The 27,493-nt window shown below is 38.7% G+C and overlaps 1 protein-coding gene across 2 annotated transcripts in view; it reads right to left on the bottom strand.

Moving 5' to 3' along the window:
• Positions 1–27,493, bottom strand: part of VSTM4 (V-set and transmembrane domain containing 4) — a 103,409-nt gene that overhangs the window by 21,941 nt on the left and 53,975 nt on the right. The window contains exons 5-7 of one of the 2 annotated variants that reach the window (XR_011971397.1): positions 17,565–17,598; positions 10,711–10,901; positions 8,662–8,723 (exon numbers count right to left, since the gene is read on the bottom strand). Coding sequence is in view for 1 of the 2 variants with exons in the window: in XM_072627513.1 (XP_072483614.1) it covers positions 8,662–8,723; positions 10,795–10,901; positions 17,565–17,598 (203 nt within the window). In the remaining variant the exon portion in view is untranslated. The remainder of the gene's footprint in view (positions 1–8,661; positions 8,724–10,710; positions 10,902–17,564; positions 17,599–27,493) is intronic. The other variant, XM_072627513.1, reaches the window with a different exon arrangement.

Here is a 27,493-nt window from a genome sequence, read left to right as displayed (position 1 = left end):
GAAAGTGGAGGCAGAGGCTATTGGTAACATAAGGTATACCTATTTTAATAAGCATTCCTCTTCTCAGAGACGGTATTTAAGTGTTATAGAGGAGACCTTATTAATACCAAAAAAAGTGACTGAGAGAACATCAGTAAAAACCAATCTATTTGCCCATTCTCCTAACTATACAAAATGTTTTTGAGAGTCATATAGATAAACATGCTTTGAAGACATTCTTAATAAGGGTATTGTCAGGAAATAAGCACACTTTTCTAAGGGATATTCAACAATGGGTCACATCTTTACTATTTCAAGATCAAATGAAAAATGTAGAGAATATTGTGCTTATTATTGTTGACTACCTCCAAAAAAATTAATTCAGTATAACAAAATGCTGCCTGTTATTCTGTTACAACAAAATGTCTCTGATCCATAAAGCAAAATTATTTGAGATTCCTCAAAGATAAAACAATGGAAATGACCCCATTTACCAACTATTTGATGACAAATATCAGGCGAGGCAAAACAAAGGGAAACAAAAGAGGGAGATGTATACTCTGGCAAAAGTGTTCACTCCTGTAATGGAAGCAATCCAGTAAAGTCCAGGCTGACAAGTGATTCCCTATGGATGATGTGGTCTTGTAGATGGATAACACTGTGCTAACTGCAACAAGCCCCAGAATACTGCAGAGCCTTTTGGGAAAAAAATCTGTAATCACTCAAAAAAAAATTGGCCCATCCCTCCCTACTGGAAAGACCAAGTGGATGAAGAATTTCATCAGATTTCACCATGCATTCACACCTGCTTTAGAACTTGTCCAACACTATGTATATCTGAGGGAAATAAGTACACATGAATTTTAAGTTGGGCCCATGGTTGTACTGAAGGAAAAGAGCAACTGGATTGCTTTCAGGAATTTTTAAAGTACCTTTTCTGACACCAATCTTACAATGAAAGGAAATCATTTAGTTGATGCTGAACATTAGAATATTTGGTCTAAACAAAATTGTAGAAAAATTCTTCATTTTTATCTAGACATTCAGATGGCTTGGTAGAAGACCTTTACTCCTGTTTTCTAGGCTGATGAACTGTATTAAATCCAATTCAATCTATACTGATTATGTGCTTTCTAAATACAAGGCATTGTGTTAGGAACTGAGGATACAAAGTCGTGTGAGTTATTTTAATGACATAGTTTCTACCATCTAGGAACTTATCATCTAGTTATTGTTCTAGTAGAGTGGAAGGGAATAACAGGTGCATAGCAGCTAAGTATAACAAAAAGTTAAGAGTGAAATAGAAGAAGGGTAGATCTAGACAAATTGCTCTAAATCTGAGAAGGGAGAAAGCACTTTCAGCTTTGGGATTAGGGAAGGTTTCATAGTGAAGGAGGCCCTTGAGCTAGGTCTGAAAGGCAAGCAGAACTGCAAAGGGTTATGACGAAAAAGTGAGTTACAGACTCAGGAGATCCTAAATCTAAGGGTTCTTAAGCATCTTTTGCTTGTATGTGCCAGAGGCTCAGGGGTATGCTGGAGCCAGCTCATACTGGCTCAGGGGAGCCAGCTGTTAAATATTCCATGTGAGCTTTTATGCCTGAGAAATCAGCAAACACCACAAATTAGGGCTTGATTTGTTTGTTTCACTCCTTTTAGAGACTTAAGAAAATAATGAAGAAAAAGTTGACAAGTTGATCATGTCAATTACACTTAAAAGTGTGTTTGCATGCATTTTCCCTAGAGATCCAATTGTTAAACATTTGCCAGTACATTCCTGAATAGACTCCAGTGGAAATCTGGTGAAATCTATGGACTTTTTCTAAGAATAATGTTTATAAGTGCATAAGATAAAAATATATTGGATTACAAAGGAAACCAATTATTTTGAAATATAATTATCAAAAAAAGAAAGCAAATTCACAAACCCCAAGTTAAGAATTTATAATAAATTAATGTACAGAGGCAAGAATTGCCAGGGTAACAACCAGTAGGGCCACTTTGACTGAACTAAAGAGTGAGCACGGTAGTGCCATAATACACAGAGCACTGGGCTTGGAGTCAGGAAGACCTGAGAAAAAAGTCAATCTTCAGATACTTACTAGCTGTGTGACCCTGGACAAGTCATTTGACTTCTGTTTGACTTCTGTTTCTTGAATTGAAAAATGGGGTTAATAACAGCAACTCCAGAGCAGTGGTGAGAATTTAATGAGATAATCCATAAAGTGATTAACAAAGTGTTTGGTATATAGTAGGTGCCAGATACGTGCTTATTCCTTTCCTCTCATTTTCCCTAGAAGGCATGAATGGCAGTCCATGAAATAAAGTTGGAAAGAAAAGTTAGAGCCAGATGGTGAAGGCCCTTAAATGACTAATTAAGGAGCTTTAATTTCCTCTTATGAACAATGGAAAACATGGAAGATGTTTGAATTGGGGACCTCCATGGCCAGAATGGTGCATTAATATTATTTTGTGAAGGTAACTAGTCAGGAGGTTCTTAGGTTCTTTCTTTTTCTTAAATTTTTTAATTTTTTAAAATTTGTTTTCAGTGTTCTACAATCACTTCCATATATCTTAGATTTTTTCCCATCCCTCCCCTTCCTTTCCCCCTACTTCTCCACTCCCTCCCTGAGACAGCATACAATTTTATATAGGTTCTACACATACATTTAAATACATTTTCACCTTAGTCATGTTGCATAGAAGAATTAAAATGAATGGGAGAAATCATAAAACAAACCAAAACCTAATACAGAAGAAAATGATCTGCTTCATTCTGCAATCAAATTCCATTATTCTTTCTCTGGATGTGGAAGGCATTTTGCCTTAAAAGAGCATTGGGAATTTTTTAGGTCCTTGAATTGCAATGAAGTTCTAAGTCTACCAGAGAAAATCCTCACACACTGTGGTTGTTGCTGTGTACAAAGTTCTCCTGGTTCTGCTCCTTTCACTCAGTATCTCTTAGGTTCTTTTTTTTTTACCACACTCTAGGCAAATGGTAAGGCCCTGAATAGGGGTGAAAGCAGTTTGCCCTGAGAGTAGAATTAACGGGACTCAGCAACTAGATACATATGGTATGAGTCGGGGACAGAAGAGATTGGGGTGTAATAAATAGTTAAAGATGACCTCTGAGTGATGGACCTGGATTAGAAGAGGCTGCTGAATTATAAACAAATTGTGTTAGATATTTTAATAGCAGCAATATATTGTTGACTCAACAATGCCTGACCTCCAACCTTGTATCATTTCTAACTAGTTTTTCACCTCATACCCAGGAGAGCTTTAAAAAAATGGGCATTTATGAAACTTCACCTTGTTTTTTCATGAATCTCATAGGCATATACAGAGAATGGGACCTGGCATGTCCTCAAGAGAAGAGCCAGTGTCAATGCTTGCCCCTAGGTGCACCAGGAAACCAAGCCCAAGCTCTATATATGCCTATGATGGACCATCTCTCTAATTGATCATTTTGGATGACTTGCTTCTTTTCCAGGGTCTTGGTAATTCGACTCAACAAATAGCTATCAAGCATCATTATCTTCACTGGACTCTCCCAGGTACTGTGAAAGATACAAAACTTAGACCTTACCTTCAATTGACCATGAGTGAGTAAGGCCCACACTCCCAAATCTATTATATTTTTTTGCACAGCTACGCCAGTAAATGACTAACATCTGACTCTCTGAAGGAAAAACCTATATACATGACGTACTTTTAAATTTATTCGTTGTGGTGAACATTTCTCCATCCCCTTATCAACAAGACAATGAATATAGCCCTGAGTGTAAATACTCACTGAAGATTTAACAATCCATTCTCAATGAAAATTTAACAATCAACTCTCATGAATCAGGTTGAGCTAGCTCCAGTACACTCCTACATTTGACTTCAAAAACATTTCCTTCCCACCTATGCCCATTAAGATCCATAATTATAGATTTATAGCTGGAACATGCTTTAGATTCTATAGAGTCCCTTCCTTTAATTTTACCAATGAGATAACTGAAAGTATCTGAGGCAGCATTTGAACCCAGGCTTCCCTATATGACTATACAATGCTTGTATCCTCAGTCCTTTACACAGGGCCTGGTACATAGTATGAACTCAGTAAATATCTATTGATTATTAACTCTCCTCTGTGATGTTTTGCCTCTGGGGTAACAAACTGGGAACAGGATTAAGCAAGACAATGTTCTTTAGTTCTTGTCAGATGAACAAAAACTTAAAATGGCTTATGCTATAGATTTTAACGTATTTTATTATAATGATCTTTCTGGAAAGGTATGGGGGCCTAAAAGGTTGGACTGACTGCTTAGTGAGGGCCTCCACCCATGCCAAGAGCCAGGAGGTTTTGACAAAATTCATGGTCATAATGATCAGCCTGTTCCCTTGCTTCCATACTAATGCCTAGTCTTAAGGCAGTGGGTATGAGTCAAACCCTTCTCTCTGGGAGATAAGCATGCTTTTATTGTAGATAGAGATACTGAGATACCAAAGTGCATTTCCTGAATAATAGTTTGTTTAAAAAAAGCAAAACTTTCCTGTAAGCTGAGACAACATTAAGTCCAGGATTCCCATCAGTATATGGAAATGCAGTGAGTCCTGTGCTCTTCATGTGGCTTTTTCAATTTATTACAGGATCTTCAGGACTTCCCATCCACTCCACAAGATGCAATGAAATATGGTTGCTACTGCTTTCAGGATTGTAGTGAGACTCATGTAAAGTGCCAGAATGTAATTATTATTCACCCTTGTTTCATTCTTTTTTAAATGCTAGTTTGTTTGTTTTTGACCAGATGACTGGAGATAATGGAAATAAGTGGTTTTTCTTCCCCTCGCCAGCAACTCACTGAATCCATGACTGACTTTTCAAAAAGTCACCTTTCTTTCTTCTGTAATTTGTCTTAAACCAAGGAAGTAATTATCGTGTTTTCTAAAAATCTAAATGTGAATTTACCTGTCAGAGGAAAGTATGTAAGGGGTGGGGAGGGTGTAGATGGACCAAAATAATTTGATTTCTTAAAAAATAAACAAGTAAGACTCCCAAACCATAACTGTCTGGAACTGCTGGACAATAGCCTCCTTTTTGCAAATAGGCCTGAGTCTTCCCTGGTAATGTACTGTCAGGGTAATTGGATATAGACCCTCCCTACTTGTCCAAGTTTTAAGGCCCACACAGGTCTTGCTGGCTCACTGAGAGTAATAAGTTACACAGGCAGCTAGATGGCACAGAGGACAGAATGTGAGAATTAGGAATTCCTGGGTTCAAATTCTGTCTCACATACTTAGCGATTGGTCAAGTCTCTTAAATGTTCTCAGCTTTAGTCTCCTCATCTGAAAATAATAGCACCTATTTCCCAAGGTGTTTGAGGATCAAGTGAGATAACCTATATAACAGTGCTTTGTACCACATAAATACAGGTTATTACTGTGGATGCTACTCTTACAAAGCTCTTTGCCCAGATTGAACCCTTTTGTTAACTTGCCATGTCATTGGGTTTTTCTGACCCTTTTTTGACCTCTTGATTCAGGGTCTATCCTGGGATCTTTTTGCTTTCTTACTGACAACTCCTTCTCTGGAAAGTGGCGCAGTGGATAGAGCACTAGATTTAAAGTCAGGAAGACCTGAATTCAAGTCTACCTTCAGAAACTTCCTAGTGTGCGACCTTGATCTTAAGGTCTTAACCACTTAACCTTTGTTTGCCACTGGAAAAGGAAATAGTAAATCACTTCAGTATCTTCACCAAGGAAACCTCTTGGACAGAGGTGCACTGCATCAGGAAGAGTTGGACACAATGAATAACAACCTTTTCTAGAGTTTATTAAAAGTCCTCTTCAGTCTGTCCCTTCTAAGATGCTGTGTTGATGGCCTGGTTCTAGTTTTCTTCACTGCTCAGACTTACCCTTTCTTTCTAGCCTTCTGTGGACTCTCTATCAATTTTCTATGTATTCTTGAACAGCATGAGCTCTTGCTTCCAACGCTAATCTGGGTCTCATGATATCTCGTCTTTCAAAATCTCCACTGGTGTCATAGAAGACTCACATCCAGTCCATGTTGTGGAAGCTAAATAGAGCTTCTTTTACCTTCTTGGATAAGGTATGCTTACCTTCTGCTTGCTCTCCATGCTACAAGTCTCTCCCCATTCCTGTGCATCTCCTGCTCAGCTGTCGAAGTGATTTTCCAGAAGTGCCCCTCTGATCATGTCACTCCCCTACTCAATAAACTTAAGAGACTCCTATCACTTCCAGGATCAAATATGAACTCCTATTTGGTGCTCAAAGTCCATCATAATCTGACCCCTACACACACACACACACACACAAACACAAACACACACACACAAACACAAACACACACACACACACACAAACACAAACACACACACACACACACACACACCTCTCCAGCACTCTTCCACCATATACCCCCACACATACTCATGCATCCTCTGGGATCCAGTGACACAGGCTTCCTTGCCATTCCTTAAACAAGATACTGCATCTCCCCACTCCAGGCATTTTCACTTGGTTGTCCTCCATGTATGGAATGCTCTTCCTCTTCATATCAGCCAGGCTTCCCTGGCTTCCTTCAGATTGCAGCCAAATTCCCCCCAAATCCCTCAACTAAAACCAGCTAAAAGCCTTCTACAGGAAGCCTTTCCCAATCCTTCTTAATTGTAGGCCCTTCCCTCTGTTGATTATTTCCTAATTATCCTTTATAGTTTGTATATTACCTTATTCATTGGCTTGTTAATTCCATGAAGGGAGACACTATCTTTTTCTTTCATTTATATCTTTGGAGTTTATCCCAGTACCTGGCACACAGTAGGTAATTAATAAATGTTTATGGACTCTAAATTATATTGTGGTTTTAGGAAGCTTGGGAGTTGGGTAGTGGGTGGGGTGGTGGCAGAGCATGTAGTAAAGAGAAATTCACTAGAATAGCAAAGGTTTGCTCCATGAAAACCAGTTTGGTTCCCTTCTGAGGAGAGTTTACAAGCTATGTCAATGCTTTATGTGTTTTTGTATCTCTCTATGCAATCCTGTGAATGTTTTGTGTACATGTGTTCCCCATAGCTATGGACTATCCTGGATGTTAACACCTGTTATCCACATCTGTGGACATATAGGCAACAGCCAACCCCAAGTCATATTTGGAAATTTCCTTGATATAGACTGGGTTCAGCAAGCTGAAGTCTTCCCTTTTTGGGTCAGCCTTCCACATCAGACCTTATCTCTTAGCACAGAGCTTTAGAGGTCCTTGGACTAGGGGAATTAGACTAAGAAACAAGCATATAAACCTTACACCCACATGAACAATGCTGCACAAACCCCTAATAGTTGTTATCACATAGATATCATTACATCATATCTCTGTGCCCATCTATTGGGACCCCCAAAAAAGGAAAAGCCTGTTAGAGCCAACACTTAGGTATTGACTGTTATTTCAGCAGACATCAAGACTTATTGATCTAAGAGGTAAATATTGATTAAGGTGAAACTAAGGTCAATACTTGCCTTTTGGGACAATAAATCTTAATGTTGAATAAAACCTGCAGATACAACACATAACGATGTTGTATACTGTGGGTTTGACCCTGGAGTGAAGGCCCACAGGTATTATCCGGGGCCTGGCCAGTTCTTTCCAATATGATGTGTTGTCACCGATGTGCTTTGTTTTGCATAATGGACAAGTTTCTGAAAGGTTGCATGTAAAACAAATAATTCTAAACAAAATAATAATTAAAATGCAGTGGGGAGTTTGGTGGTGAAAGAAATCCTAATATAAATAATTCTGTTAAATAAAGAATTCTTTCTTTTTTAAAGACTGGGTCTCCCTATCTCATAGACGCTAGGAAATGTAGGGGATATTCAGGACTGATCCCATTACTTCAGCATGGAAACTTTCTCCTGCTTTATTTTCAGCTTAGGTTGGTTCATCCCTCCGTAAGCAATGGCAGTCTGCTGCTCCTGGTGGCTCACTCGACTAATACCATGCTTAGTGTGTTACTTGGTCATCCTTATCGATTGTATCTCAGAACTCCTAAGTCCAAGAGAGCCTCTAGGCTCAGCCTCCCTGCCATCTGGGATTAGTCCCATGCCCAAATAATAATTTATTTTTCAAAACAATTAATCATATGGGATCTTCTGGGCTACCTTCTGTGTAAGTATTTCCATACATTGAGTTTACTTAAAGAAAGGTAAATCCATTAGCAAATACACCTGAAACTAGGACTATTATTTCTGAATATGTCTTTTTGGTATAGACCTCAAGTAGTAGGAAATCTGGCAAAATTACATTTTAATATTTCATAATTTCAAAGAAGTCAAAGTTGCCTTCACCCTGGATGGAGAGACACAGAGAGACAAAAACATTGAGAGACAGAGAGAAAAAGAGACCAAGACAGTACTATGTGTGATTAGAAGGCTAGATTCAGGGTCAGAGATCAAGCCCTATACCAGGAAGGTGGATATAGGACAGATGGTATAACCCACGGGTCCAAGGAAATGAGACAAGAATCATATCAGAAGCTGAGGGGAGCCACTTTCCTGAAAGAGTAATGATGGAAAAGGACTGACTGCTGTTTTGTTGATATTTCTAAGTTAATAAAGACACCATCCACTTCCTTAAAAACACTGAGAACTTTTAGGCAAAAAATAAAAATAAGAGGCTAAGGTACTCACCAGGATAACTTTTCTTTGCGGTTTCAGCAGTTTTGGTTTGTGGAAAGCATTAGCTATTGGAGCTGAGGAAACAAACAGACAAATTAGTCTGCCAGCCTCACTTAGGAGATGGAGAAAACACATGCAGTTTTCATTCCAGACCATGCCTGCCTTTCCTCTGCCTGGTCAAATATTCATAGGAACAAACAGGCCTCTTCATTAAGCCATCTCATGCCTCAATCTGCCATCTCAGGTGGTTTTATTTTCTTAAAAAGTACAGGACATACCATTTTCCCAACTTCCAAATTCAATAGGGAAGCTCCCTCCATATGGAGCATATCTTCTAAACAGGGTAAGAATATAGACATGACCACTGTGGACAAAGGGGCAACGTTTCTTTGTAGCTCCTTCTGTGGTCTCCCTTTCTCACAAAGGTGATATATGGAAAGTGAGCATCTCCTGGCTTAACAACAGCTAGAACTAGAGAGAACCAAAGTATACCTCTGAAATTAACCCAGAATACATTTGTCTATCTATTTCCTCACTTTTATTAAATTATAAAGCTGGTCTTTCCCCAGAGCATGCTGAAGGAAGTAATACTAATAACTTTACCTAATAACTAATAACTTTAATAAAACATAGAACTTAAAACTTTTCAGAATACTTTTACATACATTATCACAATTGATTTTCACAGCAGCCCTCTGGAGAACGTAGGGGATATTATCTCATTTTCCTTTTTAGCCAGACTTGTGATTTTATCAATGTAGGGAGCTTTCAACATGGAAATTCCTTTTCCTGATGCATCTCTGCAATGCATCTGTCTTAGAGAGTTGTGGGCCTCAGAAATGCCAGACTGAGAGATGAAAAGGTACTTACAGGTCATCTAGTCCACCTCATATTAAATATGAGGAAACAAACAGAGAAATTTAGTGACTTGCCCAGGGTCATGGAGCTAGGGAGCACCTGGTATAGGATTTCAACGCAGGTCTTTCTAATGCTAAGGTCAGCCTTCTGTGTATTAGGCTATGTGGGTTCTAATTCCTGTTTTAAAGATAAAAAAATGAGATCCATAGAGATCAAGTCAAATTGCCCATCATCACAAATCAGTCAGGTTTAAAACCAAACCTAGAACCCAGGTGTCTTGCCTCCCTGATCCCCAGAGTCTCTCCACAGTAACCAAGTGGCATGTGGAAGGTACACTTCAATAAATAAAGTAGAATATTGGGGTTACCTCAGAGCTTCAAACTATGGAAAAGTTTCCTGAGCATCAGGGAGGAAGAGGCAAAAGCAAAGTCAAGCAATTCTCCAATATTTTGGGGCAGCTCTGTGCTGCAGGTGACAGAGCACTGGGCTTGGAATCAGGAAGACTCATCTTCATGAGTTCAAAAACAGATACTTCCTAGCTGTGTGACCCTGGGCAAGTCACTTAACCCTTTTTCCTTCAGTCCCTCATCTGTAAAATGAGCTGGAGAAGGAAATGGCAAGCCACTCCAGTATCTTTGCCAAGAAATTCCCAAATAGGGTCAGGAAGAGTTGGACAAGACTGTAATAACTGAAAAAGAAGAACTAATTATTATAGAAAATGCAATGGAACGTAGTGGATAGAGTTCTAGAAGGTCTGGGTTCAAATTCTTCTGGAACTTAGCAGCTATGTGACCATGGGCAAGTCACTTAAACTTTCTGAGTCAAGGATAACTCTCCAAGACTGTAAGTTAGAGACAGGTAATGACATACAGGGGAGGAGGGACTTCCTGATCCCATGAAATTGCAGGTCCTTCACAAGAATTATGTAACTATGGGTATAATTACAAGTATTTTGCAACCATGAATTTCCATAAGTTTCTATATTTAGGAAATTGGTTCCTTAGTGTGTCTAGTACCCACCCCCACAGTGCTACCCTGAGGCTCCAATGACATATGTATATTAAGCCCTTTGCAAACGTTAAGGACATATGTATATTTCAGCTATCGTTATGACTATTATAGATGTATTGGCAAATATACTATAGACCTTCAATCTCTATCCCTTCTTTCAATCCAATTCAAAAAACATCTATTAGTGCTTACTATGTGCTCACAGGAAAAATTCCAGAGAATTTTTCAGGGCTTTTTGGGCTTTGAGTTTGTGAAGATTCACGTCCCTCTCAGTACCTTTGGCAGGAACTGCAGGAGGGATATCAGGTTTCTCTTTCCTCTTCTTGATCTTTTTTGGTTGGAGAGGTGACAAGCTTGTCACACTGGTCACTGTCTCCCCTGAGCTGTGAAGAGAAACACTCCTTGTGAAGCTCCTGAGCAGCCAGACAGGAACAAGAAACATTGAAAGAGCAAACTGACTGGGAGGCAGAGGAGACTGAGAAAGAGACAAAGAAACAGAAAGAGGTAGAACACAGCGAGGAGAGAGAGGAAGGAGGGAGAGAGAAAGAGGAGAAAAAGAGAGAGGAGAAAAAATACAGATAAAGAAAGAGACCAAGAAAAGAGAGAAAGGAGGAAGAGAGTAGAAGAAGAAAGAGAGGAGGGAGAGAGGAGGGAGAGAGGAGGGAGAAAAAGAAGGGAGGGAGAAAAAAGATAAAGGAACAGAGACTGACAGAGACAAGTAAGAGAGAGAGAACGGAAGAAAAGAAATAATGAAAAGATCAGAAGAAGAGAGAAAGGAGAGAAAGAAGGAGGAGGGAAAAAGTAGAAGAAAAGAGAGGAGGGAGGGAAAAAGACAAAGTAATAGAGATAGACAGGCATGTGAAGGAGAGATAGAAAGGCAAGAGAGAGATGAAGGAAGAAGAGGAGAGAGAGAAAAAGACAACAAAACAAACAGGGAGAAAGAAAAGAGAGAGGAGAGCAGAGAGAGGAAGGGAAGAAGGGGAGAAAAAGGAGAGAGAAGAAAGTGAGAAAGGAAGGAAAGAGAGGAGAAAGAGAGAAAGGAGGGAGAAAGGGAGGAGGGAAAGAAAGAGAAAAAGAAATAGAGATAGGAAGACAGAAAGAAGAGAGAGAAAGGAGGAAGAAAGAAGAAAAAGAGACAACAGGCCAGCAGACCCCTTTTCTATACGCGTTTTCCCAGCGGTATGACCACCTGCCTGATTTGTGCTAAAGAACTAGGGATCCCAGTTATTATCCCCGGCCTGCTTCCAAGGCAGGATAGTATCATTCTCATCTTAGGCTACGTCCATTGTTACTCCCAAGGAAATGCATTGTTTTGACTCCTATCCCACCTTTCATGTCCCAGCATGTGTTTGCTTCATGTCGTTTTATAAGGTATAATAACTATCTTGACTGAGGGTCCTCAAGGAAACTGTTTTTTTTAAGTGCTTATAGTGCTTCACAATGACAAAATCATCCCCTTGAATCCTCACAACAACCCTGTCAAATAGATAACACAGCTATTATCATTTCCCCATTTTAGAGAAGAGAAAAATGAGGCAGGCAGATCGTAGCACAACCAGGTACAGGGCACTTTGGTTAACTGAACACTCTGATCCGGGAACAGAGATTAAAGAATGGGGGTCCAAAGAGATCAAGTGAAGGAGAGAGTGACAAAAGAAAATGAGGTGAGAAACAGAAGAACTTGGCCAAGTGAGCTTTTGAAGTCACTTTATTCCTCAATAGTCTGAAGGCATTCACCACTAACTAAATCCAGCACTCTAATATAAAAACTGGCACTGGAATAAGAGGACCTGAGTTCATATTGTTCCTCTAATGATTATTGCTTGTGTGATTTTCGGCCAGCCAATTAACTTCCCTGAGGCCTCGGTTTCCTTATGTGTAAAAAGAGGGGATTGGTGTACATAGCCTCTGAGGGCCCTCCCAGTCCTATGATCCTATTCCTGCCTCAGATCAACCACTTACTAGCTTCGTGACTTTGGGCAGAGTGCCTAAGCTCTCTGGGTATGCTTTCTCTTCCAAAAACAGGGAATAATAATACTGGCACTTTCTTTCACAGGGTTGATGTGTCCAGCAGAACAAAGTCAGTGAAGCACCTTTTAAGCTGGAGAGCTATACATTAATTATTTATTTGTTAGCCTTATCATTGCTCTTACTGATTCTAAGATGTGATTCCACTAAGGTTCTACTCTGATGTTTCATTCCAAACCTATAGGTCCAAAACCTATTAGACTTAGAGATGCCCATAGATTCTTAAAAGCTCTGCCTGTGGAGTGCAAGTAGTGGAAACACTTTGAGTATGGGCTTAGTGACAGACTACATATCTATTAACCTAGGAATGGCCTGGCCAAGTTTCAGAGAGATTCTTACCTAGGTTAATTGCAAAGTGGTGAATTATTTGGAAGCAACTTTTGAAGGCCAGTTTCTAAATCAGAGCGGGATGGCAATCTGATGGAGGGAGTACCCACATATACCAAATTACAAGTTGTTATAATACTGAGGTCTGATTATTACTGTTCTGAATCAAATTAAATTAAGAAGGAAAACAGTGTGGAGGGCAAAAAGTGCAGTCAGTTCCTAGATCTGATCAGTGTTAGGAGATGAGGCATGAGCTGCACTAAGTAAGCATTATCAGTTGGGCTTAAATACGCAGACAAGCAAATGTTTTGTAACACTATTCATTTATTGAATAAGCGTTTACTGAATAAAATTTTTGTGTAAACAGTATCCTATTAAGCATAGGGCTCTGAATGAACTAGATGAAAACATTGATTATATCCTACAAATTCTAGTCAAATCGACCTGTTTGCTCTTTTTCATTCATAATATCTTTGCTCCCATCTCTCTTCTCACTTGTGCCTCTTGGAATCCCTAGATCCTTTCCATTCTCTCCCCTGCTCCAAATTAGCATCTATTTTGTATTTACTTCCCTGCATATGGTCTATTTTCCAGTGGAATGTAAGCTCCTTTAGGATTGGAATTTGGTATTCCTAGCTTGTAGCATGGTGCCTGGCGCATAGTAGGTACTTAATAAATACCTGTTGAATTGATCTGAAGCATCTTTTCTGTATTTCTTGTGAAAAGAAGAGAAGGGAAGGGAATAAGTATTTACATGTCTCCTGCTATGTGCCAGGCACTGTGCTAAGTGCTAATAAATACTATGTCATTGAGTTGCATTAAGCTATAAGAAGAGGAAAGGAGATGAAGGAGAGGAGAGGGAAGGGGAGAAGAGGAGGGGAGAGGAGGGGAGAGGAGAGGGAGAGAAGGGGGAGCAGAGGGCAGAGGAAAAGAAACAGGAGAGGAGAGGAGGGAAAGGGGAGAAGAAAAGAGGGAAGAACAGGTAGGAGAGGGAAGTTTCCAGGCCAAAGGGAAGTTTCCTACCCACTATGTTGCTTCATCTATACAGGAGAGAGTTGAACTAGATGGTCTCTAAGGTCTTTTCCACCTCCAAATCTATGATCCTAAGAGATTCTTATCTGTAAAATGGGGACACTGGACCAGAAGATTGAACTACGAATCTCCAGTCATAGAACTGTGAGTTTGGATTTTTGGTTTCTGCTTCCACTCTGAGACCACCATATGCACAACTGAACATCACATGGGTGCACAATTCAGATTGTTATCCTCGGTGCATCTTAGTTGCTCCACTGAAACAACAATGCTTGTGAGCTTATATGGCAAACAGCATGTCTTTGTGTCTTGGGTTTCTAATAAAAAGGAAGTGAGGATATAATCTAAGGCCAAACAGTGTGGTATTATATCTGTGACAGGAAAGAACAAGCTTCTCTGGAGCCAGAAAAACGAAGGAAGTTGGGAAAACATGCATGGATGGAAACTCCCTGAAAATGAGGGTGCTTGGTTAGTTGGAGAGAACTGCTATTTGTGGGTAGCTTATTTTTAAACATCATTGCCTGATGTTTCTCTTCTCTGGGCTGGGGAAATGCCAGCACACTCCATATCCAGGGGGCTTGCATTTGTGTGGTGGACAAAAGCCTGCAGGGATTCCTTCCAAACCCGAGCACTTTCCATCCCAGAAGGATGTCAAATGGTTTGTGCCCTGTTTCTTTACACTCTGCATTAATATCTTTGGCCTACAAACACTAGTGAGGTATGGAAATGGGGAAGAAGGAATCGTCTCCTTCCCCAACAAATCTTGTTTGACTTCCAGATTCTCAAATGATGTCTATAAAAACAGCCACGGTGATGATGACGACTCCCATTTCCATGGTGCTTTCAGATTTAAAAAAATGTCTCACTATACACTATAACATTAAAAAATTATATGTAAACGTATAGAGGCAGCATGGATTAGAGCACTGAGATTGGTGTCAGAAAGACCAGGTCAGAAAGACTGCTCTCTTCCACAATGTCTGGGTGGCCATAGGCCTATCTCTTGGCCTCTCTCTGCCTTGAGCAACTCCTTTGGATTTATCTGCCAATTCTTAGATGAACTCTAATCTGTTGTTGGAAGGAGTGACCATACCTAAAGTTCCATAGGATGGCAAGATCACACATTCTCTGAATTTGAGCATATGAGAGTATAGGAAATCTATGAAACCAGACCACATTGAGATTAACCAGAGCAATGAAAAGATTTGTAGTCAGGAGACTTGAATTCTGTAACTTTAGGTAATGCAGTTACCCCGAATCTCAGTTTGCTCATCCCTAAAATGGAGGTGACACTTGTACTTCTGACCTCACAGGGTCATTGTGAGGAAAGTACTTTATAAGCCTTAGAGTGCTATTAAAATATGAGCTAATATGAATTATTATCATTTCTTGAGTTACCATTGTACGGCAACTAGAGAGCTACACTCAGGTTCAATTCCTAATCTTGAATTACCATTGGGCTGTGTGACCCTGAGCAAGTCACTTAATCATTCAGTGTCCCATACAACTCTCTAGGTCTATAAATTACAGAATGAGTTCTGACATCCTGTGGTAGAAGCGTCTCCAATGTGAGCTCCCAATGAAATCACAGATCCAGACCAAAGTTAGTATTTCTTTGATGAGGAGGAGGATGACTTTGATAATGAGGATTTCATGAAACCAAATAGACAAAAATATTATTTTATGTATGTATATATATATAGATAGAGAGATAGATAGATGTATGTGTGTATGTATATATATATGTATAGATATATAAATCTAGCTTTCTGCTTTTTAGATATTTTGATTTTTCTTTATCATTCCTTTTTTTCCCTCTCTACCCACAATTCCTTTGGATTACTACTGATTGTGGCCAGTAACACTCCTCTCACTTTTCTGTTTTAGGGAGGAAATAAAGCAGACTAAAGCCCTAAGGAGAGACAAAAGATTTCTTGATTCTATATTATGCTCTGTGATTAGAAGCAAACTATTTAGCAACCTCACGTCTTCATAGCTCTCATGTCCTTGGAGTGCTGGGATAACGTCAGCCATACTTGACATGATCATTTCAGAGGGGAAAAAACCCTTTCAATATTTCCCACATTCTTAACATGCTCTTATCTCAATTATATTGAAAACAGTGGGCAGAAAATAACTATCAGTATTTTCAATCTCATCTTTCTGGTCTACTTTTAAAGCCTTTATCCGTAAACCTGCTGCCTCTCCTCCCAGCTGCCTTTCACTTGACCTTCAGAAAAGAAGACTCATATTACAGAAGATATCTTGAATCCACAGAAGTGGCAGAGCTTCTTGGGGAAATAATAAGGTCCATTCAGAAGTTGTGCCTATACTCCATAACCTAGTCTCTCCACACTTCTGTGATATTCTTGAAGTCTCCTTTGTAGTGCTTTTAAAATCCCTTCACCTTGTTTCTCATTTTACCATTCTCATCACAAACTGCTCTTTCTGGGTGGAATCTAACAGAAGATTGCTCATACTAGAACCTCATCATTTCTGTTTCCCTACTTGGTGATTAACACCAAGTGATTAGTCTGCAAGGATTCAATAAAAGGTTCTTATGCATTGTGCAGTGGGAGAGCTCAAATCAGTTCAATTTAGCAAGCCAGGTACGGCATTGGACAGTAGGGCAAAAAAGAGAAAAATGATAATCTCTACCCTTGAGGAGTTCACATTTTATTCATGGGTATGTTGCACTAGGGGAATGAAAAATGCACATAATCAAGTAATCCAAAGTATATCCACAGATATTTCAAGAGGAAAGGGTGCTTATGTCTGGGGCATCAGGAAGAGTCTCATGCAGTGGGTGGCACCCAAGCTGTGGTTCTTGAGAAATTAGGGGTAAGCCTCATTGTAGGAAGAGAACACTTTGCTATAGGGAAGAATGATGAAATCATGGGAGAGACCCATGGAAACATCATTCCATGCGATGGTAAAGGAAAACTAAGAGAAGTGATCCTTAGATACCACAGATTCCCAAAGAAGTCTTCTTTGCTGGAATGTTGGATGGTAAAGTTATAGTATTCTGAGGGGTCCCCATAGAGCATGTCTACTACTTCCAGTCCCACCTCCAGTCTGACCTTACCTGCTACTCAATGTAATGAAATTTCTTCCTACCAAGGGTTATTTGTGACCCTCTAAATGGAATGACTTCTGCCCCCTACTTATATATTGCCTTTCCCGTAGAATCTTTATTCTTTGAGCTCTCTTCTACTTCTGTACTGGGTTAAGATATTGCATTACCTGGAAGGCAGACTGGCCCTGCATGACCAGCATAGTAGCAAAGATTAGATTACTTCATTAATCCAATAAAAGCTACTACCATATTACAAAAGGCATAATATCCAACGAATGGAACACAGGACAGGGAAGTTTTAATGAGGATAGGGAGAGAAGGCAGGATATAGGCCAGGCTATCTAGAGCCAATGAGACACAATAAACAGTGCACTGCATTGGAGAGGATAACCCAAAGAATGAGAAGCTGAGAGCAAATATGTTTACAGGGCATATGTTTCTAGGTACATGCTTAGGGCATCATGAGAATAATATGCAGGTCTCTTAGGCAAAGATATGAGTATAGCCAATCTTATTTTAATAGCAAAGGGAAGTAAAATGATTCTAGGTTCCCTGGTTGAAAATAGGAAGAAAACAATCCTACCTGTTCTGGGGGCATTTCACCAAATAATGTTTCACTGTAAAAGGAAAAACAAAACAAAACAGAAGACTGTAAATAAATGCTATTTCATAACTATGTGTTTTAGGAGTTACCAGAGAGTCTGGGGCTTGGGGAATGTGCTTGTATCATCACCACTAGACAGTCACTACTTATGGGATCCTATAGGGCCCATCTTGTGCTTACCTCTGGTATACTGGAAATGGGAGGTGGGGACCTAGCAGCAGTTCCTTGAACCAATGGAATTGTGATGTTGAAACTCAAGTCAGTCTGAAGAAAAGTCATAGAAATTTACTGAAACTCCAAGGACCAATTATGTCAACAGGGCTTCTCACATAAGGAAAATTATCAGCTATCAAAGAGTTCTATCACACAGAATATCACCTTAAAGCATGTATCCTGTCCATGCTAACTGTTTGAGAATATACTGACTCCTCAGAGACTCTGTAAACACTTTAAGTTACTTATTGACATTTTCACATCAGTCATATCATCTGTAAAATAGGAGGGTTCCATTAGATCAAAGATTCTTAACCTGGTATCTATGAACTTAAAAAAAATGTTGTTGTTTAGTCATTTTTCAGTTATGTCCAACTCTTTATGACCCTATTTGGGGTTTCATTGCCAAAAATACCGGCATGGTTTACATTTCCTTCTCTAGTTCATTTTACAGAGGAGGAACTAAAGCAAGCAGGACTAAATGACTTGCCCAGAGTCATACAGCTAATAAGTGTCCAAGACCAGATCTGAACTCAGGAAGATGAGCCTTCCAGATACATAACTGTATTTGATTATGATTAGTTTCCTTTGGAATGCTGTGAAATTTATTCTATGCATTTGAAAAGGTTATCCTGAGAAGAGGTCCACATGCTTCAACCAACTGCCTAAAGGGTCCATAACACAATAAAAATTAAGAACTCCAGTTCTAAATGATCACTAGGTCTTTTTCCATCTATAAATCCTATGATCCTATCATCTATCCCTACGTAAATTCATCTTATAAGATTTGGGCCATCATTTTAGCCTGTCAAGGTTTTTCTAGATACTAATTCTGTCATATGATGAATTATCTCTGTCTCAACAACAGGATCCTCACAGAATTGATAAGCATGGTATCTAAGTGGGGAAACAAAATGTGAGATAGCACATTTCTTGTTGAAATCAATTCATTACTTAGTTCTCTTCTGGTATGGTTCTTTAACAAGTTATGTTAAGCCTAACTACACTATCATTTTGTCTATATTTCTATATCTTTTCTATCAGGACATAAAAAGAAACATTGGCAAATTCTTTGTGAGAGCACAAATAGATTTTATCTATGGTATCCTGTAGTATGGAACCATGGAAAAACTGAATGATCTTAAGTGAGAGGAGCAGCGGGATGGGAGGTACAGGGTGGGGTGGCAGAGCTCAGATCTATCGCTTTTATTTCTTGTTGGCTTTTGGTAAGCCATTTAACTTCTCTGACCCTCAGTTTTCTCATCTATAAAATGAAAGGACTTGACAATATGACCTCTGAGGTCCCTTCCAGCTCTCAAATTCTTACCCTTGATCTGCCCATTTAATAACGTCCGAAAGAAAATCAGGCTAAGTCTGACATGACTTATTCTTTGTAATGGTTTCCAAAGATCTAATAATCACTGCTTCTTTTTCTAGGCATTCCATTTCTATTTCCATTTTTTAATCTATTCTAGAACGTAAGTAGGAAAATCCACAAGAGTGAACCTCAACATCTAACCTCCTTAGTAATATTCCCACAGTCAAATGCAGTGTTCTGCACATAGTTGTTTTTAGCAAACAGAAATGGTCTGACAAAGGAAACAATTTTTTTAAGACTATAATTTTATATATGAGATCAACAGCTGAAGGCCAAAACTAAGAAAGGAGGAAATAAGCCAAAAAAATTCTTCTTAAAGAGGGAAAATGCACAATCTGAAGATGACTGTGATTTACCTCTATGCATTTCTGACCTATATCTGTGTATGCCACATGACTTTTAGAATTTCAAATACTCTATAAGTTTAATTTTTTTCTATAGTACTGTGAATTCTGCTTTTTAAAAAATATGTTTGGGAAATGATTTGACTAACTGGCTGATTTGATTAAAAGGAACCCTGTGAATAGGATTGCTAAGTTAGAGGAACTTCCATTCCAGGAGGTTTTGTTTTTCCTTAAGAATATTTTATTTTTTCCAGTTACATGTAAAGATAATTTTCATCATTCATTCTGGTAAAAATTTGAGTTCTGAATTTTCTCTCTTCCTTCCCTCCCTCCTTTTCCAAGATAGCAGGCAATCTGATATAGGTTATACATGTACAATCATGTTAAATATATTTCCACAATTGTCATGTTGTGAAAGAAGAATCAGAACAAAAGGGAAAAATTTAAAAAAAACAAAACAAAAAGGTGAAAGTAGTATGCTTTGATCTGCATTTAGATTCCATAATTCTTTCTCTGGATGTGATTAGCATTTCCCATCAGGAGTCTTTTGGAATAGTCTGTAATCACTGTTATTGTTGAAAAGAGCTAAATCTTTGTTAATCAATGCACAATGTTTTGGTTATCATGTACAATATTCTCCTGGTTCTGTTCACTTTCCTTAGCGTCAGTTCATGTGAGTCTTTCCAAGTGTTACTGAAATCTGCCTGCTCACCATTTCTTATAGTACAATAGTATTCCATTACATTCATATACCACAATTTGTTCAGCCACTCCCAAATGGATAGGCATTCCCTCAGTTTCCAACTATTTCATCACAAAAAAAGAGCTGCCAGAAATATTTTTGTAGGTATAGGTCTTTTTCCCTTTCTTATGACCTCTTTGGGATACAGCCCTAGAATTGTATTGCTGGATCCAAGGTTTTATGCAGTTTTATAGAACTTTGGGCATAGTTCCAAATTACTCTCCAGAATGGTTGGATCAGTTCACAACTTCACCAACAATGCATTAGCATTCCAATTTTCCCACATTTCCAACATTTTTCATTTTCCTTTTCTGTCATATTAACCAATCTGATAGGTGTGAGGTGGTACCTCAGAGCTGTTTTAATTTGCATTTCACTTATCAATAGCTATTTAGAGGATTTTTTTCGTGACTATAGATAGCTTTAATTTCTTCATCTGAAAACTGTCTGTTCATATGCTTTGACCGTTTATTAACTGGGGAATGACTTGTATTCTTATAAACTTAGACTCAGTTCTCTATATATTTTAGAAATGAGGCCATTATCAGAAACGCTGGCTATAAAAATTCTTTCCTAGTTTTCTGCTTTACTTTTAATCTTGCTTGCATTGGTTTTGTTTGCACAAAACCTTTTTAATTTAGCGCAATCAAAATTATCCATTTTGCATTTCTCAATGTTTTCTGTCTCTTGTTTGGTCATAAATGTTTCCCTTCTCCATAGATCTGACAGGTAAACTATTCTTTGCTCTCCTAATTTGCTTATGGTATCATCGCTTATGTCTAAATCATGTACCCATTTCAATCGTTTCTTGGTATTGGATCTAGGAGGTTTTTGAAGCTTGGATAAGTAAGAGGAGTAAAAAGTTACCTAAGACACAGAGTACCTAGGGGGAGGGACCAAAAGAGGAAGAGGAAGGCACATCTTCTGGAAATGGCCACAAGGTGGCAGAGTGAACACACATAGCTACTCTCTAAGGTGCCAAGAAAATAATCTATAGACCAGGGAGATGGGAGGTTGGGCGAGATTCCCAGAGGCTCCTGGTAAATTTAAGATGGTTGGCAAGTCCACCGGGGAAAATCATCTTAACTTCACTATGTTGACAAGATCGCTGAGATCTCTTCCAGAATTAACAAATAACTGGAATGTTTGAATAGCATTGCTCTAGAGAAGTTAAATGAATATCACAGTCAAATGTGTTTTTATGGGGTACGAAAGATTAGAAAGAGCCTCTCGGCAGCACCCCAAGTCTTGTGGAGACATAGACATGTTGTTTCACAGATATGGAAATTCAGAAGTATTAGAAGGCCTCTTTGACCTCTCCCCCTGCAACGATGTCAAGGATACTTTTAATAAAGCCTTTTATTCTCTAATCAGAAATCATGATTAAGATACAAATACTCTTGGAAGAAAAGAACACATTAATTTAATTTAATTTTCTTATTAGTCCATAGACTTAGAGCTAGCCAATACCTTAGAGATCGCCTAATGCAAATACCGAACCGCCATTTGTTTCTTTAACAGATGAAGAAAATGAAGCTTATAGATGCTAAATAATTTGTCCAAGGTAACATAGCTTTACACAGCTAATTAGTGGAAGAGCAGAGATTCAAACCAGTCCCCTAATTCTAAATCCAGTAGTCTATCCATTATAACTCATGGCTCACTAACATCTGGTTCTTTCTTGTGACCAAATTTTGATTAGAAGAGAAAGAGAAACCCCAAGATAGGAGAAACCATTATGTCAGGCAGGCGGATTAGGGGAAAAGGGACTACAAGCTAAGAGGATGCAGAAAAGTCAGGGGAGTCAAAGACAAATCTCGAAAGACTTCTCAATGTTGTTGAGGGCTGGCCCCATGCCTACAACTAGGGTAACCACTGTCAAAGCAGACCTGAGAGATAGACCAGATAGCCAGGGTAACAAGAGTAGCTATGAAAGGAAAGTGCCCTTTGGGTTTGTTAATTAAACAAGAATGATGGGAAGTCATCACAGAAAAGAAACACCCAGGCCTAATGAATAGAAAGATAGCTTTAAAATCAACAAGACTTGTTTTCAAATCCTACCTGACATATATACTGGCTGAATGACCCTGCGCAAGTCACTTAATTTTTCAGAGCTAAACAACTTCACAAGACTCTAAATTGCTGAGAAGGTGCACATTTGCATTACTAGAGGGAGATTTTGCACTGGAAGATCCCAAGAGCAAAGAAATCACAGGTCTAATCCTTGTGTGTTTCATGACAGAACTCTCAGAAACCTCTTGGTTTGAGCACTTACAGACAAGGAGCATTGATTGTAATTCCTGGAAGAAAGTGTCTATTCTGGACTTTGTCCTTGTGTCCTTGACACTGACCACCAGACCTGGCAATCCACAAGCATTTTTCATTAGTTGATTTCCATCAATCAAACACCTACTATGTGCTGGCACTGTGATGGATGCTAAGAATACCAAGATGAAATGGAATAGTTCTTGCCCTCAAGGAGTTTATACTCTATCAGGAATACATGTATATGTATACATATGCATACATATGTATATGTATACATATACAAGTATATCCATAGTAGATACAAGGTAACTTGAGAAGGAGAAGGCACTACCATCTGGGGGATCAGGAAAGGCTTCATGAAAAAGGTGGTCCTTGAGTTAAGCTTTGAAGTAAACAAGCAATTCCAAAAAGTAGAGGGGAAAAAAGAGTGTGTCCAGAAATGGGCGACAGCATCTACTATTTTGCCAGGATTTACACTAAATACTAAAAACACAAAGGCTAAACCAAAATAGTCCCTCCCCTCTAGAAGTTTACATCTAACAAAGGAGATGACATGTACATATATAAGAATATATAGAATACATATAAGGTTGCTGAGAGAAATATCAACAATCTCAGATATGCAGACAATACCATTCTGGTGGCAGAAAAGGAAGACAAATTAAAAAGCCTCTTCATGAGGGTGAAAGAGGAGAATGCAAAATCTGGCTTGAAGCTTAACGTTAAAAAACTAAGATCATGACATCTGGTCCCATTGCTTCCTGGCAAATAGAGAGAGAACTGGAAGCATTGACAGATTTTATATTCTTGGGCTCAAAGATCATTGCAGATGGTGACTGCAGCCATGAAATTAAAAGATGCTTGTTCCTTAAAAGGAAAGCTACAGCAGATCTGACCAGCATACTGAAAAGCAGAGATAACACCTTCCTGATAAAGATCCACATAGTCAAAGCTACGTTTTTTTCTCCAGTAGAAAGGTATGGCTGTGAGAGTTGGACTATAAAGAAATCTGGGCACCATAGAATCTACTCTTTCAAATTGTGGTGCTGGAGAAGACTTCGGAGAGTCCCAAGGAGATCAAATGTGTGTGTGTGTGTGTGTGTGTGTGTGTAAATTACTCTTTTTCCTATAATATAAGAATATATATAACATATTTTTAAAGAGGCCATTCTTTACCTATTATATATATATATTTCTACAATATAGGAATATATACATATATACATATACATATACATACATCCATACATCCATATATATATATATAAAATAAGATTGGATCCAGGGCTTTAGATGCCAAACAGAGGGGTTTGTATTTGATGTCAGAGATAGCAGATATAGTCACGATTTAGTAAATGTTTGCTGGATTGAATTCAAGGGCTCCCAGCTCAACACCCCTATTTTACAGATATAGAAACTGAGGCCCACAAAGGTAAAGTGACTTGCCCAAGACAGAGATATAGTAATAAAGGGAGATTTCAAACCCACGTCCTCTGTTTTGATATTTATTGTTCTGTTCAGTAGGCCACATTATCTCTCATTCAAGACTCCCCTGCAGGAAAAAATTATGATTCCCTTACCCCCTGCCCCATCCTCTGCCCTCGAGAGGGTTTTGTGTGTTTGTACCAAAGATGACATCTGCTTGATCAAGTTTCATATAATTCTGCTTGAGTGATTTTTGAACAGAATACCAAACACAAGAGCAGGGTTTTCCTCACATTGATCCAAAGAATGATGGATCCTGTTGACCAGAGTGTGTGTTTAAGAAAAGAAAATAGAAGTGGAATCCACAGTACTAGCATCCTGTGGTTGCTCTGCTGACCACCAAGGCTTTACAATACAGCTGGATATGGAAAAAGGACTCCCCCAAGTCTCATGGTAGGAGTTCCATTAGTAACTTTTCACATCTGTTTAGTTTCTGAGTCTTAGCCAAGACTCTGAAACCAGCAGTGTGGCAAACTCAGCTTGGCATCCTCACTACATCCATCCCAGTTCTTTCTGACTCAAACCATCATGAGTAACAAATAAACCACAGAGTTGGACCATAGCTGACACCACCAATGCCGTGTGAAGTAAGGCAAAAAGGAGTTTGACAGTCATATAGTGTTCAGGCTGGAAGGGACCTTGAAGGGAATCTAATTCCCTCATTTCATAGATGAGGAAACTGAGGACAATAGGTAAGATGACCTGACTTTGGACACATGGCTAGTAAGTATCAAGAGCAGAAATTCAAAAAGAAAACTTTAAATCCAATGCTCTTTCCACTACCATTTGCAGCTTTTCTTCTAGGGCTAAACTGGTTTTATAAGATCAAAATAGGTCAGCCACATATATGATTTTGAAAGGAATTCCATCTTCCTTCTTTGACTACCTTAAAAGACATCCATCCATGGTTCAATCAATGGTTTCTGAAATTTCTGAAATTAGAACTCAAGATTTCTGCTAAATTGACTTATTGTTCCACAAGTTTCCTGTTGCTGTTTCCCATACATGACAGTTCATCCTCTATCTGTATTCCCTGTCACATGTTGTCCTCCTTGCTGACAAGGCACTCCCTCTTTACTTCTGCCTATTAGAATTGCTACTTTCCTTCCATGTTCAGCTCTTTCTGCCCATGCCTTTTCCCTCCCAAATCACCTTGTGTATACTGTGACCGAATCTTGCATATACTTGTATATATATATTGCATGTGTATGTGTGTGCGTGTAGCAATTGTTTCTCTTTTCCCCAAAAACCCTGAGGATCTTCCCCTCCCAGATCTATTTTTTTAAAGAGGCCATTCTTTGCCTCATTTTTTATTAAGCCTTAATCACTGAATGGGTGCTATCTCAGTCAAACTGAGTCCTGTTAAAGACATTAGCTTGAAAAGCCCAAGTTCCCCCACTGAATCCTGGGCCATCTCCAATCATCCTGATCTATATCTTGCCATTGGACCCAGATAGCTCCAGAGGAGAAAGTGAGGCTGGTGACTTTGCATAGCCTCCCTCACCTAAATCCAATTCACTTTCATGTCATGGCATCACCAGATTTCAGCAAAGCATTTTATGAAGTCTCTCATGCTATTCTACTGAAGAAGAAAGATGTTAGATAGACAGGCAGTTAGGTGAATTCCTAGCTAGTTGACTGACTGAACTCAAGAAGCAGCCATTAAGGACTCAATGTGTTTGGAGGGAGGCTTCTAAGGAATGTCCGAGGTATCTCTCCTTGGTTCTGTACTGTTTAATTGGTTTATCATGGTATGCTTGTCAAGTTTACAAATGACATAAAACTGAGGATAACTAACATGATGATAAGGGGCTTTGGAAAAGTGGATGAATTGTCTCAGGATGGGGTATCCCATGACTAATATCTTTAAACAGAAGCTGAATGACCACTTGTTAGGAACGTTATAGAAGATATTCTTGTACATCAGGATGAGAATAAATAACTCTGAGTTCCTTCCCATCTCTGAGATTCTGTGACTCTTGTTTCTGGGATGAGCTGATTTCTAAAATCCCTTCCAATTCTAAATTCATGATTCTTTCTTCCAAAAACATAAATAATAAATTATTAACTTTATTAATGACTTGGATAAAGTCATGAATGGTATAGTTATTAAAATTGTTGTTTGCCATCACACAAAATTGACACAAAGTTGGGAGGGATAGTTACCATGCAGGATGACTCTGTTACACTCCAAGAAAATCTTGACAAGTTAGAATGGACTGATTGCAAAATTCAATCTGGACAATGAAATAAGAAAGTAGAAAAGCCAGTAGGAAAAATGGATTTCCTTTATCCCATTTGCTTAGATCAGAGACCCAATTTGACTTCCTCTATACAATAAAAGGGAGCAAACTATATATTCTTTTGTATAGAGCTCCAGGTGTGAAGTTGGGAATGTTCATCTTCCTGAGTTCAAATTTGGCCTCAGATACTTACTAGCTGTGTGACTCTGGGCAAGTCACTTAACCCTATTTGCCTCCATTTCCTCATATGTAAAAAATGAGCTAGAGAAGGAAAGGGCAAACCATTCCAATATCTTTGTCAAGAAAACCCCAAATAGGGTCACAAAGAGTCAGACATGACTGGAAAAAAAACTCAACAAACATAAATATCTAGATCTGATATTTTCCTATGAATAGTTTTAGATTAACTTCTGGACTGACTGATTACACAATTAACATTCAGTCATTAAGACCACTTATAAGGAGAATTCAATTGAATGGAAGTCAATTCAGAGATGAAACCTGTACTAAGGAGATAATATATACATATACACACATAGTATATATATACACACATACATACACACATATACATATATGTTTGTGTATATATAAATCTATATGCACATACATATATAAACACATATACACGATACTATTAAAACAGTCCTGGACATCTTAAAGGGGCATGCTATTCTTAGTATAGTGTCTTCCAAATAATGATCACACAGTCCACATATGTTGAATGAACTTCTTTTCTGCCTCCCTCATTTCTTGGCCATGGTACTTGGTGTTTTAGCTGCTATAGATATTCAAGTGGGCACTTCTCGAGAAACCTCACCTGTGGTGAGGCTTCTCTAGTCTAACTAGGCTATCAGAAGTTTACAATTAAGTTGCAGAGAGGGAGAAGTCCCTTTTTGCTAGCTGTCTTGCTTTTACTGAGCATCAGCCTAGAGGAATGGATAGAAGGCTTTTCTTAAAGTCAAGAAGATCCAAATTCAAGTCCTACCTCTGACTGTGACTAGTTAAGTGAGTATGGAAAAGTCCTTTGACCTCTTAGTCCTCAGGGAAACTCAATATGACTACAAAATTATAGAGGAGTTGCTAAATTAAATCATCAGTAATGGAGTTTCCATAGGATTCCATGTCCCTGAAATCACAGGTCTCAAAACAAAAAAGAAAAATCAATTTGTTCCTACCAAGAGCAACGTTACACAGCAACATATGAATAACCTTCAAAATAACTCATCTTACCA

This window comes from Notamacropus eugenii, chromosome 1, assembly GCF_028372415.1.
Source record: "Notamacropus eugenii isolate mMacEug1 chromosome 1, mMacEug1.pri_v2, whole genome shotgun sequence".
NCBI classification, from domain to species: domain Eukaryota; kingdom Metazoa; phylum Chordata; class Mammalia; order Diprotodontia; family Macropodidae; genus Notamacropus; species Notamacropus eugenii.
This window is presented reverse-complemented; position numbering and strand designations above follow the sequence as displayed.